At 36.2% G+C, this 15,214-nt stretch overlaps 1 protein-coding gene across 1 annotated transcript in view; it reads right to left on the bottom strand.

The window, feature by feature from the left end:
- MYOF (myoferlin) overlaps positions 1 to 15,214 on the bottom strand; it is a 71,415-nt gene that overhangs the window by 43,465 nt on the left and 12,736 nt on the right. Inside the window, exons 4-12 of the mRNA XM_009702230.1 lie at positions 9,805 to 9,913; positions 8,416 to 8,500; positions 5,817 to 5,977; positions 5,166 to 5,294; positions 3,623 to 3,685; positions 3,462 to 3,512; positions 1,836 to 1,866; positions 1,236 to 1,351; positions 1 to 4 (exon numbers count right to left, since the gene is read on the bottom strand). The exon at positions 1 to 4 is cut by the window's left edge and continues 147 nt beyond it. Of these exons, the coding sequence (XP_009700532.1) occupies positions 1 to 4; positions 1,236 to 1,351; positions 1,836 to 1,866; positions 3,462 to 3,512; positions 3,623 to 3,685; positions 5,166 to 5,294; positions 5,817 to 5,977; positions 8,416 to 8,500; positions 9,805 to 9,913 (749 nt within the window). The remainder of the gene's footprint in view (positions 5 to 1,235; positions 1,352 to 1,835; positions 1,867 to 3,461; positions 3,513 to 3,622; positions 3,686 to 5,165; positions 5,295 to 5,816; positions 5,978 to 8,415; positions 8,501 to 9,804; positions 9,914 to 15,214) is intronic.

Below are 15,214 nucleotides of genomic sequence, written 5' to 3' on the forward strand. Positions count from 1 at the left end.
CGACCTGTTGGGAGATACAGTGGTACACAGAATCTGGTATATAAGAAAGACAGAGTAATGTAGAGAATTAAGGTGATTAGTTAAACTGGTGCCCACAATACTCTTCAGCTAGAAAACTGTTGTCAGTTTCATTATAAAGAATGAGATTTTATCAAATTATCAAGCCACACAAATTAATTCTACCTAAACTATTTTACTTACATTTTTATCTTTAAAGTCCTCAATTGTAGGAGCCCATTATAACCACACTTCAAAACTCATCATCATCATATGATGACAATTTCGGCACTTGTACAATGCCAACTTCATGCAATTTTCATACTCATCTCAAGATGAATGTTGTGGTAAGGCATCTTACTCAAATTAGAAAATGCATACAACTCTGATATAATTTACCAGAACTTACTACTTCCTCCTTTGAAAATAAATAGGAAATAAAAGATTTCACTATAAATAACTAGACATATCCTTCTGATTTCAAGAATCATGAGGATAGCAGAAAGGAAGAGTTAATATGGAACAAGAAGGAGATCTTCCATAGTTCTAGGGACCATATTATATTTAACTGAGGAGTAGCAGTATGTAAAAATCTCAGGCAGGAAGAACAGCAGAACTTAAACTACACATAATTGTCAAGTAAGAAAAACATCACACAGAAAAGAGGGCTTGCTTTTACCATGACAGAATAGCAGACAGTTAAGGACTGGATTGTTAAAACTACCTCCTGCTTTCATATGCATCAAATTACTTGTGCCTAACTTGTAACTATTGATGGGTCTGATTTTCACCTGGCAAATATTTGGAACTTTCTGGTACTCAGGTTTCTCTATGGGCTCATCTATATTACATAGCAGCAGAGATATTCCTGACTTAGTCCTGGAACTGGTATCAATACGCTGCTCAGCCTGATTAGCTATGCTAAGGAGAATTACATATTAGCTTGCATGCAACACCAGGCTAACACATCTCTACTTCTTCCAGGATGTGAAGTATCTACAAATGGTAGATCAACACACCCAGAGCTGGTCCAGAGGTTGCTTAATCGGATAGGATAACAAAACAAACTTTAAATTAGGCACTTCGTACTGGATGCCCTTGAAACAACTTGTAAATCTTGTCTTACCTTTAAATACTGCTCACAGAGTGAATTATACAGTATTCAAAAAATGTTGAGGGGACATTAATAAATACCCGTGGGGTGGAAAGGGGAAGAAAAACATTTAAATGAAGCTTACTGGTGGCTCATCTCCAGTTCCCAGGACAAACATGCTGACTTTCATATAGCCTTTAGCTCCTGAACTTGTATCTTCAGGATCACTCAGCAAAAGCCATTTTCTCATGACTGCATGGCCTAAAATAAAACAAATAACACCACTCGTCCCCAGTAATATCTATGGCAGATAGTCATAAAATGGCAGAAGTCATAAAATCAACATCAACTGTTCCAAAAGCATGCTTTATCCTAAAACTAATTATTTAAAAAATTTATTCTGTCCTAGACAGGTCTTAATAGTGCCATTCAAAACAAGAAATCGAGTGGTATTAAAATGCTGTGGCATACTAATTCAGGGACATAATTATCAAATATTTTTGCATTATTTTTCACATTTTAGGTCTTTGATACCAAAACTAATATCCAAATTTTACATGCTTGTATTTCATATTGAAACCACTGAAAGGACTTATATATTGTTGGATTTTTGTAAGTTAATACTTAAAGCAGCAATCTCAAACAATTTTCCATTAACTTTCTCCTTTTACTTTAGAAATGTAATGAAATGTTTCAACTTCAAGTTTCAAGCTAGGAAGGAAGCTCTGAAGTAACTGTTACTTACCAGGTTCATCATAAACATAGCCAATGTCAATCTGAAATGAAGATCAAAGGCATTACCTCTGAAGAAATACCAAAACAGAAAAATGCTAGAGCAATTCCCCTCAAGTTTTTAATGAGTACTACTACCTTGTTCTCTTGTCACAAACAAAAGAAAGTTTACATAGCATATTCTTGGGAGGGGAAAGAGAAAATGCCTTACCTTGAAAAATTAGGGATTTTGAATGGATACAGCAGCCAAGAAGAAAATGCAAGAAAAGATGTTTTAGAACTAACAGCTGTAGTTACTTTCTTCTTTCCTCAGATCCCAAGCTTTTTCATTTATCAGAGACAGAAGATGGAGCAAGTTTACTGCTTCTTAAATTCCCTATGTTCCCCCATTATTTTATGTTCAGACAGGCTTTTCAGAAATCTTGTTTCTATTTTGTGCTCAACATATCATCCTTCAGTTCCAGAAATGAAGCTAGTTTTTTTAATGAATATTTCCCTTTTTCTTTTATGAAGATGATGGGCAATTTTTCTAACCACTGTGTCAAATCTGAACAAGAGTGCACATATACCATGACTGTATTCATTATATCGGCTTTCAAACATGTTCAGGAAGGTAAGTATGTTTGCTCACGGCGATTGGCGCTAGTATTCCTTGCAGATAAAGTCTGAATGGGTGATTTTCTACAGAAAATACCCGTTGGGTATTTTCTGTAGAAAACCTTGGGGTTTTCTCCTGGAATGTGTGCCTGCAGGAATAGAAAGGAGCTGAATGACATGCTGTCACCTGCTTAGTGAATGATCAATCCTCCACAGAGCAATATACCACTATCTGAATCACTAGAAATTACATAGATAATAAGCAGTAAGAAGCAAAAGTAGCTAGCCTTGTGGCAGAAACTGCTTCATTTAGAAAAGAGCACTCTTCCACAATTGCGTATTTTTGTGAAAAGCTGGTCTAGAGACCTACTGAATTTATGCAGTACAAAATAAGCAACCAGAAAATACAGCCAACACTGATATTGGAAATGTTACAATAGGGGATCTCAGTAGCCATTACAATTGTCATGTGAATTCTTTGTCTGTATGGCTTTAGGAATACCTTCAACAGGCAGATGTCTACCTCCTAACATTGACCATAACAAACACAAATAAAGACAATCTCACCAATATGATCTGAACCATAGAAATTACTTTAACTAAGAAACTTTTCCACCATCTCTTTTACTTCTGACGAAAGGAACGCCTTTCCACATCAGCTGAGAATATGTATCTTTATGCCACCATACATATCACTATTCTGCTTATTAGCTACCTAATAAAATCACCACTTCAAACCCTACCTCATACCAAATAATCACCCTGATACCTTTTGAGGAAAAAAATTACTTTTTGGTATTTTCTCTTGGATGCAAGTTGGAGAACATACAATTTTCTTTAACAATAATCTTCTACTCAAATAAGAAAACTGTTTACTAATGCTTTGAGCAATTGGTCTCTAGCATGAGAAGCAAGACATCATCAGGTAATTCCTTGGCCCCATGCTAAACTAACATAAATGTAAACAGTTAAAACAAGCACTTAAAAAATTTCTTTCTTTTTATTTAATTTAGTCAAGATATGGAAGTTTTTTCATACCCACCTTAAATTCTCCCATTAGACAGTCTGCTCGTAAAGAATAGGAATCATACACCTAAAAAGGGCAGACAAGCATGAAACAAGAATGTTCCTAAACATAGTGAAATGGCCAGACAATGTTATATGCATCCAGCAGCCTTTTGAGCATGCACCATTTTTTCTTACCCGAATGCTAACTGTTTCATCAAGCAACTCTAAAGGAGTCATGTGGACATTGTAGAAAAATATCTGTTAAGGTAAAAACATACAAAAAAACCTGTCTCAAAATGACAAATACATAATTCTCTGAACAGAAAATGCAAAAACATTAAGAGGCTTGTGAAGCATGCTTGCTATAGTACTTTTACCCTGCCTCCTTGCTGGACACACTATATGATAATTTAGTGCAGAATAAAAAACTAAATTTAGTAAATAAACTTAGTACAAAACAAACCAAAGACAGTCACAACTTCCATTTGAATGAATGCAGTAGGCATAGCTGTGCTGCAAACTTTCAGCACTGCCCTTGCTCCTTGCTCTGCACTTCACATTTTCCTCAGAGGAACAACTTCGGGAATTACAAAGTTGGTTCATTTTTCAGGACATGCAGTCCTGGTCTAGCCATCTCTGTTGTAGCTGTCAAAAAGGTCTTGTTTAGGGCTACTGGTGATAGTGATTGCAATGATTTGCATCTTTGAGGTTCAAGGCCACAGGAATAAACCTGATAGTTTGACAGCATGAAGAGAAAAATACTATTTATTAGCTTATTTGTTTTATTAATAGTATATGCCTCACTAATTTGGTCTTTGAGCCCAGCTATACTCCAGTCAGTACTTTACCCAACAGAAGGGAAGGGAAGGGTACATAAACATGGTCCCTCCTATTCCATTTTTAGCCTAGTCGGGATACTGAGACTGCCTAGGAATTCATTCAATACAAGGTGCAACTGGCTTTCTTCCCTTCCCTGTTTTTTACCTCTGCTTCATAAATCTTGACTGCTACCTACAGCTTAGTTCAAGTCTGAGTTTTATAACTTCCTTGTTTCTGCCTACATGTGTTAAACATGCTTGCCACCCAGTTCCAAAATCTTCTGAATTTTCCACATCCAGATAATGAGTTATCCCCCAGCATTCTATCTATTAAGCTTAAGTTTGTAACATTAGTCTTCCAGACATAGAATCATTCTTGTGTCGTTTATATGGCTTTGAATTCTCTCCTGTATTTCAGTGTGTTTGATGTAGAGATCCTTGTCTGGACAAAGAAGTCTAGTTGTGCTTTTGCAAATCATGGCTAGCATGGCAATGACATTTCCAGATTCTGTGTGGCAGTCTTATTGACCCAAAGCATTGCAGTGAAAGCTCATCTGCACACACCATAGAGGTCTACAATGATTCCCAATTAATTTTTATGTGATTTTATAACCTGTACACAACTAAAGTCATTATTATGTCACATCGCCAACTGTATCAAAGAACATGTTCCGTATTATCTCAGCTGAAGTTCCACTTTCTTCTAGATAGCTTTATTTGCTAACACTGCCAGCTATAGAGATGTGTTTAGTGATCCAAATACATAAAGAAAGGGACTGGGAACTGAGAAATGCGTATTAGCCATAATTACCCTTAAATATTAGCAAATTCTTATTCATTGATCATAATGAAAGCTGTAATAACTATTTTTCTACATTTGATAGCATCAGCTTTTAGCTAAGTGTTCTTATACCACTCACTTCATCAAAATATGGGTTGTTTCCTCTTTTGATTCTTGTTCGGTGTGTCTGGCCACAAACATGAACTTTGACTACTGGTTTTATGTTATTTCCAGGCAACTGACGACCTTCAATGACTCTAACACGAATCTGAAAAAAAAAATTAATTCAAATATTTGTATTAATTAATTCCCTGTATTATCTATCATCCTGGTGACAACAATTTCTTACTATACCACCAAAAAATTTAGACATAACCTGAAGTAGCTGGCAGATATGGACTGGAAAGACTTTCCAACTTAATTATGATAGCAAGTATACTTTTACTTGAATTTTACATGACAATTTGGGATAATTGTTTCAGTAAATTTTTTTTTACTTGCTTTTACTACTTATTTTTAAAGCTGCTATTGTAGTTTCAAATCTATACAACTATAAAATAAATAAGGTTCATCTAGACTTCAGTCAGAACTATACAAAATTGGACATCTATGTAACAAGCAAATTTGAAGAATACTTTTGAAATACAGGCTTTCAAATGAAGAGGCTAATGGTCTCTACAGTGCATTAGATTTGCACAATCTGCCATTAAATTATGTTCAGGCTATGTAAAAGGAGCAATGTCATGCCAGGCAGAAAAAGGGAACATGCAACATTTAATAAATCTATTACCTGGAAATCTTGTGGTTTGTTAGAAAGGATTCTCCGCGTTTTCTTTCCTTTGGTGATGCGTTTAGCTAGCTGGGCTTCCTTTGTGCCACTTGGAACTGTTGGTGTGATACCACCAACTGGACCATCCAAGCCATCCTCATAACCTCCATCATCTTCTCCATCTCATACAGTAAAAAACCAGAGCAATTAATAACAAATAGTACAGGTTGATGTTAAAGTTACAGGAGTAAGAGTTTGATATCCAAGAGTTCCACTTAAATTGTATTATCTCATTTTAACATTTTTTTTGCTAACCACATGCTTCCAACTCCTTTGAAAGCGAGTGATTTTAGCCTGCTTAAGAACAAATTTATATCCTAACCAAATTAACTGTAGATCTGTCCCTCTTCAGGATGCAGAGTATCTAATACAATTCCCATACACTTTTTTGAATCAATCGATTGAAGTTTTAGAAAAGTACAGTTCAGCTGTAATCATCACCAAACTAGCTCACAATAGACCAGAAGTGATTAATTTTATTCTAGATGAAGCTGTTTCCCAGCAGCAAGACTAGGCTATAGCATAGCATTGTTTTTTTACTTTAGAATCTTGAAAATGTGAAGACATTTAGGATCTGCCATCCAAAATAAAACTCTGAATCCTCCTCCACAGCATCTACCTGTGGAATAAGTTAAAGTTTCTTAGTAAGCCTCTTTGACAGTTCAGAAATCACAATACCTCTGTGGAAGACTGTTCTACAACCACATGACACTACAATGCTGGATTATACAGTGAGATTTCAGTATTGCAAAACAGGATCTGTAAATATCTAGACCACAAAAGTGTGTCACTCCCTTGTGTTTCCAGCTTCTTTTCTTAACTGAAGGACAGTGACTATGGTAAAATCTACAGGAAAAACAAGCTGTGTCTCTGATGGTTAGCATTAACAGAATGTTTGTTAACTTTATGAATTAGTTTGCCAACACAGGGTGATGATCACTTTGCATAATGAAGTCCTCAGTGATCCTTGTAAGAGACATATAAAAACACAGAGGTTGACGTACCATGTATTTTATAACCGGAAGACCCCACCTTCCTAACATCTCTCAAAAATCCATCTGCCTGGATGGATCCATGCAACTGACTGATTACACATCCTGACTTAGTACTTCATTTTTAATTTCTGAAACTGAGCTGTAGCAATCTCAGCTGGGGAGGTGATTTCATTTCATAGGGAACAGGTATTTACAATAATTAACTAAGGTGTGTTTGATAATTTGCACTGAAATAATTTTCATGCAGTTGCTGGATACTACCTAAAAACCTGCCATGTTCTTTTTTCCTGTATTACTTTATAGTTCAAGTACATTTTTAAAAAGCTATCAAAATAATCTCATTTAAGTCAATTTGCATTTTTAGCCTTAAGTTCACATTTCTATAAAATTATTTCCAAGTGTAGTAATTTAACACACAGCTTTTGTGCTTGCATTACCTATCCTTCCAATCCCCAAGAACACCTCTCAGTGAAGTCAGTGGAATCAAAATTTCCCCCCAGAAGATTCCTCATTTCAATGTTTTCCTTCTTATGTTATTATCTATCAGCAGTTAATCATAGAATCGTAGAATCGTTTAGGTTGGAAAGCACCTTTAAGATCATCGAGTCCAACCGTAAACCTAGCACTGCCAAGTCCACCCCTAAACCGTGTCCTAAGCACCACACCTACATGTCTTTTACATGCCTCCAGGGATGGTGACTCTACCACTTCCCTGGGCAGCCAGTTCCAGTGCCTGACAACCCTTTCAGTGAAGAAATTTTTCCTAATATCCAATCTAAACCTCCCCTGGCACAACTTATTGGTCAAACTGATTTATTTCTCCTCAAGTATATAATATTTATTACATTTACTTCTTTCTGTACAAACACAGCCTGGATATTAGGGCAATTACTTGCCTGTCAGCTGCAAAAACCTGTTGTTACTTCACAGTTCTTTCAAGAGTCTGGAAAACCAGGGGATCTCAAAAAAACTCTCAGCAAAAGCCTGGTTAATATGATCTAAAGAGACCAAAGACTATTGCCTACTGATCACAATATTTCATAGGCTAGTCAAATATCAAGCCTAATATAAGATGCAACAGTGTCTTTCAAAACTTACTTATTCTACAGAAAAAAAAGTTTTATAGTTTAAGAAAACCTTTTCACAAAGCTCCCTGACATCGAAAGTAAAACAACGTATTTTTAAAAAACTGTGACTTCCCTGCTTTTCTGGTTAGCCCTAGCATTACAGCAGAGAATTGCTCTTTCCTTGAGCATTCAAACACCTTTCTTTCCTAAACAAAGCCATTTAGAAAAGCTTTTAAGCAACATTATTCTTTTGTAACCTGATTCAACTGGAGAAAATGATGCTAAAAACCATTGTATGTCAGGAAATGCCGGTCTCCTTCCTAGCTGTAGTTCTGAATCATCCTTAATTTCTTTAAAATCACGATCTGACAGTCTTGACATGTTTGCTTCTAGTTACATTTTTTTCTGATGAACAATGCCGTTGAATCACTTTCCTGGCTTATCTTAAATATCTCCATGATCTTTTAACAATAATGTTCTGAGAAAAGATTGAAATACCTTCTTGTATATTGGTCCCTCCTGGATCATTTGGATTTGCAGGTCCAGCTGGTGGCTCATATCCTACTACCAAATCAATTGTTGCCTATAGAGAAATACACATTTTTTTACCTAGCACAAAGTATTCACAACAATTGATTTAAAGCAGTAAGTTGTTCTAACACTGTACATGAACAGTTAACTATTCATAGTCACAGCACAGTTTATAATAAAATTTCAGTTATTAGTAAATTAATAAACTGTTATTAAGCTATATATACATACAAACAATAAAGATTACACAATTTGCAGCTAATGGAATAGGTTCTAAAATAATATCTAACAAATGGAATCACTGTTTATATTCAGAAAAATCTCTCGCAATACAAGTATGTAAGATGTTCTACAAATGTTAATTTAGTTAGTTACACAATACTCATGGCAGACCAGGTAACATCCTAAATTTGCAGACGGAAAAACAAAGGCAGTAAGAAATAACACTATCTGATCAACAACAAAACAAGTCTGAACCATAAGTGAAATTTCCTATCTGGCTCTTCTAATTGCTTGTTCATACCTCCATCCTGGAAGAAAAACACCATGTCATTTTCCATTCTAATTATAGAATTTTCTTTTTGTACTTGACTGCGGTTTTGGATTATTGAACAAACCATTATTACTCCTAGTTGCCACAGTAACATGAGGAGTCAGCAAAAAAAGCCCAACCCTGTAAGCAACTAACTATGATATTAAACTACAGCTGATGAGATACTGAAATTACCCTTAAAGCCTCTTATTATTAAGTGTACTAGAATGCAATATGAAGTGCCTTAACAGTTAGACTGCACAAACACAGTAAGGTCCCAGTTCTAGAAACTACTTAATTAGTAACTAAGTTAATAACCAGTTAATAACTCTGTTAAATTTAAACACGTGCTAAACCAAGTTAAGCAAGTTCTTGTGTAACTTTCTGAACTGAGCTGGGAGTGAGAATGTACATGATTATGTGCTTTCTAGAATAAGTGCTATGACACAGGTGGTTATTGGAAAGAATACAGCAAAAAAGTGCATATGAGAACTCCATCTGGTGCTTAGGAAAATGCTCTTTTTCAGTATCAGACTGATTTCCATCCATACTCTATGGCCCATAATATTTATAACACATATATACAAACACATAACACATATACAGAAAACAATTTATCTACGTTAAAGGATATTAAACAAACTCAGATGGTATAGACATATCTTGTTATAAATCTCCTCTGTCTGGAGCATTTGCTACAAAAATCCAAGAATTTAATTTCTAAAGTAAAAATAACTTGAAAATATTTTTGTTGCTCTATTAGCCCTGTTGCTGGAGCATTTTGATCAAGAATACAGTAAAATACGGAAATGTAAGCCACTCACTCCAGTTTCTTGTCCCCTTTCATTTAGGAGAGGTATGAGTTTGAAGGGAAAAGATCTGCTTTGGTTACCTACAAGATCCTTAAGTGCAACAGATGCACTGCCAATTAATCTGAAATAAAATAAAAATCATTATTAGAATGAAAGTATACATCAAATTGCTAGTGTCTGTTAGTCGACCAAATAACTCCAGCCATGACTTGAAAACCCAAGACACAACAAAAGATCACTGCAAATGTTATCTAATGATTGTGTACTGCTAATTTGTATTTTCTGTTTCACTGCACTTAAATGTGCTGGTGTTTTTTACAGAAGACACAGCTTTAACCTAAAGGAGGTTACAAACCTAAATTTAAAGAGATTTTATGTGTATTTTTAAAAATCACCTTCTGTGTCACTTTGAACAGCCATGTCACTTGTTTCAGTCATTGAATTCTCATTGGTAAACTAAAGGATGTAATACTTTCTTTTCCTATATAGCTTTGCAAACTCTCAGATGAGAAGTACTGCATAAAAGCTAGATATGACAGCTGTTGCGCTACACAGAAAGAGACACAAAAAGACACAGACACATCTCTGTAATGAAAACAATCAACAGAACAAATGCAATCAATGTGCTTACTGTAGGCTTCACAAAATTAACCTTCTTGCCCATACTCTACATTTTGGAACAGGTTCATCTCCTTGCCTCTAAATCCTCAGAATCTTCCGATATGGCTCTAGAGAGGTCTACTAAAGGAAGCTGCCAAGGAGATCTGACATTATGTGGTAGACTCTCCTGAGCTACTTTTGCCTACTTTGGGACTGCATCTGTCCCCTCCATCCTCTTCAAAAAAGTGAAAAGTGCATGCACTTTTAACCTGAGAAACTTTTAGGCAGAGTTTCTAACATGTGGCATTGGTCTCACGATATCTGGCACTGATTTAATTCCCATAGTACATAATAAGAATTTATTCCTATACTGATGTGGATTATTTGAATAACTGAGATTTTTGCCAATGAAAAAAACCCAAGAGAATTTCACCCTGCAAATATTACAAAGAACATGTTTTACAAACAAAATAGCAGCTTTGCTGCCAAAGTGGAAAAAAAGATCTGTACATGGAGAACTTAACTGAGGTCCCTTTGAATACATTACAGTGCTTTTTCATGGAGAAGCTAAGGATGCAAGGGCATTTTTTGACATGGAGCAAGAGCATTAATATAGCTATTTTCAGGAGCTATGTGATGAGAATAGAATTTACTTTTTGCAAAGTACATTAGGATAGGTAAGTATATAACATTAATTTCCTGCAAATACACATGCCAGGTATTACACATTACAACTTTCGTTCAGCTGTGCACAAAACATAACTACACTTTCTGTTTGAATGACCTGTTAGAATTACTTTGGTGCTGTCACCCCCTCAGTCAACTCTGCTTTCCCAATTCATCTCACTCCTCCAATCCAATCCCAGTTGTCTTTTTGATAGTTTTGACTCACTACTCAAACCTTTCACTTCTGCCCCCCAAATTACCCAAGTACAGTAATATTCCAGTTATGCCTTACATATCCATCACATACACAGGATGGGCTAGATGTGAAAAGCAGTTTAAGATCAGGCCATGCTACAAAGGAAATGCATGAAGCTGTACTAAACTTTAAGATGACTGTAACTGAAACTCTGATGCCATTTCTAACACCTGCCTCTCCTCCCTTTACTGAACAGACACCTGGATTCAGTATTGTAGTCTTGATCCAGTGTCCTTTAAAAAAACTATGGAAATACACTTAGTTATTTCAGTGAGAATTAGATTAAGTCTACATACATTTTCACTTTTTACAAATTGTTGCACAGAGGTGGACGTTAGCCGAAACACTGACTCCACCCATTTCTCAACTTTAGGGAGCTTAAGAAGCAATTTCTCCTGTTATGCAATCAAAATTGCATTCAACCCACAAGACAAACCTAGATTTGGAACACCAGATATACATGCAGTGGTATTATTTATCCCTTCAACCGCAGTATTATTTGACATTACAATTTGATGTAGCAAATCTGGACACTAAACAGTAATGTCTACCCAGCTCAGGAAACAACAGCAGATGGTCTCCCTCAAACAGAAAGAGGCTTTATTTTTTCCCCTATGGGTTCAACATTCCAGAAATTAGTGGTATATAGAAGTGAACTAAGTCTGACATTACACACCAAAGAGAACATCTCCCTCTATATTTGACCATACTCTTTTAAAGAGCAGGTGTCATGCAGACACTGATATTATTCAACAGTCAAAAAAAGCAGAAAAGGTTCATTCCATAATGATTGCAAATCCTAAAGCAGTGAAGAGAAAAAAATACTAGGTAGCTTAATGCATTTTTCTCTTTATTAGATAGCCTTCTAACATGTTAATAGTTTTGAAAGCAAGTATAATATAAGCAAATGAGAAACTATTTCTAGAGCTGGAAGGAACAAATGCTTTAATTTATACAGCTGGAGACTGAAAGAAACCAACTTAACTTCACTCTTTTCCCTTCAATGCAAAATTAATTAATAAAAACTTTCAATTCCAAATATTCTTGTTTTCCCAAAATACTTCAACAGTGACTACGCCTTTCCATTTGAGAATAAAAGAGAGAAACACATAGTTTGAGGTATCATAGAAGGGAAAAACCCAACACAACTACCCAAAACCAGCTAGGCCAAATCTGATTCTAGAGAAAGGTAAAAAAAATCTTTTCCTGTGTATATTCGTAGAAAAATTTTGTAGACTTGCTATTGTGATTTGGTATGAGCTGGAGTGACTTACATGAACTCCAAAAAGAACTTCAGTTCAGAAGTCATCCAGTCTCAAATCAACTGTTTCAGCAACCACACCCTCCTATCTGGTGACATTAAGTCAAGAACAGCTGTTCAACTGTAGGACTTTTGAAATTTTCCAGCGTAAATTTCCATTACTACATCCTCACCTGTCCTGTGCAAATGATAACTGTGCACACATTTGAATACACAGTAATAGTTTTTAAAATTCTGATCACCTTCAGAAGATTGAAGAGGGAGTCAGTTACATAGACTATCTGCTTCCTACTAGTTGCCTTTAAAGTCCTTTGTTTCTCCCTCCTTTAACAGGTTGGGCAACAATAGTTTCCAGTCTTTTTCCACTCTAGGAAGAGTGAGAAATCTAATACTCAGTGTATACACTATCTTAGCCTTCCTATAAGCTTTAGCTACATTCTAAGCTTTAGGGAGTTAGTCTTTTGCTTTCCCCAAAGTGGTCCTGTTCACTGGATTTGGGATGTTTCCCCCCTCCCTTAGGAGAACCACAGAACTGATGAGGTTGGAAGGCACCACTCAAGATCATCTAGTCCAGCCCCTCTCCTTAAGCAGAGTCAGCTAGAACAGGTTGCCCAGTGCAATGTCTAGCCTGGTTTTGATCTAACAGCTACTCAACGGCTGAAGTAGTATTTTCAAAAGTAACAAGGAATGCCTCAAGGTCATCGCTAGGTCTCACCTTTGTTGCTTTTACAGGTCTTGGAGAGGGCCTTTTTCCTGAGATGCTTCTCTCAGGTGTCTAATCTTTGGGCTAAGTCGGGTAAGACCAAGTCAGATAGCAGCAACTGTTGTTACACCACGTCCATTAATAGTTAATTGCTGTTTAATGCTTTGCTGCAAGGTCTGCTACTGTACTCGCTTCTAATATGTAACTAGACCCCCAGTTCTGTGCATGACTACTGTGAAGCTGCTGTGTTCCTCTGAACTCTGAAGACTTTTTACCCTCAGGCAGGATTGCATGCAATCTCCCTCTGAAGCCACGACTTTCAAAGTAACAAGGAGTCCTTTCCTTCCACCAGAGCTGAAAAGATTTTCTGTCACCTATTCATCCTCAAAGGACACTGCTCTTTGCTGGAGCCATTTCAGCTTTCTTCCTCTTGCCTAAGCAGTCATTTGCCCGTTTAATTCCAGATCACACTGGTCTCTCGACACCACCAAGTAGGACAGTTTATGCTTTTGGATAGCTCAATACATCCTCTGACCTTTTGCTCATCAACTGTTTTAGCAGTACACAGCAATGAGTATTGCTTCTTAAATCTGCTTAAATACCTTTCTGGCCATCCCTAAGACTTGTATACGTATAGTGCCCAGTCAGCGAGGTGTCTTCAACTTTCCCAACTTTGCAGAACTAAAGCAAAAAACCTGTCCTGCCACAAGTAGTTTAAACATTCTGTTCTACCACTGAATAAGACACCAAAGATAAATGCAGAGTCCACACTTAGAAGCAGATTTTAAACCATTTCAAATATACCTTATCACTACTAGGCCTATGATACTTTCCCTCCAGTACTCAAAGGGAAATACTTAGTTTATCAGCACGAAATCACTGAACTACTGATGACCAACTATTAAACACAGTGTTGCATTTGTGCCAAAGCTAATTAATTCGTTAGTGCTGTGGTTAGCACTTCCTGTTAGCTGCCCAAATAACCAAGAGAAGTGAAACTTCACACCCATGCCTGGATCAGGAAATGCTAACTCACAGTACCAACCATTTTATTACTCCTCCTCTGTTTGAAGGTAGCAATATATACTAAATTCTTTATCATATCATGTCCTCCAGCTGCTTACATGCTACTTTTACCAGAAGGCCAGTGATTTTAATGCTCTGAGAGTCAAGCATGTAAATTATTTTGACTTATTTTTAATGGTTTATTTTGGCAGACTTTTATACTGATTATTCTCATCAGCAAACTTGATTCCACACTGCAGTTGTAGTTGCTACACTAAACCTTTCTTTCTCAGTGTATATGTTCCATTATAGATTCTATGCTACAAGACCCAACACCCACCCTCTGCTATTTGTGCTGTGTTTTAAAAATTTTATTAAGAACAAACCAACTATTCTTATCTTCTTTAGTTATTTGACAATACCCTTTGCAAGACAAAACTTTAAAAAAGAAACAATGCTATTTTGTACAAGGCAGAAACCCCCAAAACTGAATCTTAACCAGGCTGGATCTTGCATACGACATGTGCAAGGAAAATCTGCAACTATGCACAGCCACTCTGACGTGGAAAAGAATTCACACAAAAGGGTACAGCTGTAGGAGGATTCAAACAATCTAGAAATTATTTAACTATGGCAAATACTTAAACATGATTAAACAATTTGCTGCACTGTTCATTTGTGGCTGCATTTTTCTGCTTGAGAAAAGGGTGTGCCCAATCTGTTTTTCCTCTGTGTCGCTAGGTTACTAACTACACAAAGAACATGAGAAAACACAAAAAAAACTCTTTCAAATAAAATGAAAATCACTTCATTTAGACATGACACTAACTTCCTGTTAACAAACTTTTTTTTTTCCTTAACTTTACAGGGATAACAAAAGTTACTGGGTTTTTTTTGTTTGTTTTTTAACTGCATAAAGATTTGTGTTCTG

The sequence above is a fragment of the Cariama cristata genome, unplaced genomic scaffold (genome assembly GCF_000690535.1).
Source record: "Cariama cristata isolate BGI_N322 unplaced genomic scaffold, ASM69053v1 scaffold27636, whole genome shotgun sequence".
In the NCBI taxonomy this organism is placed as follows: Eukaryota; Metazoa; Chordata; class Aves; order Cariamiformes; family Cariamidae; genus Cariama; species Cariama cristata.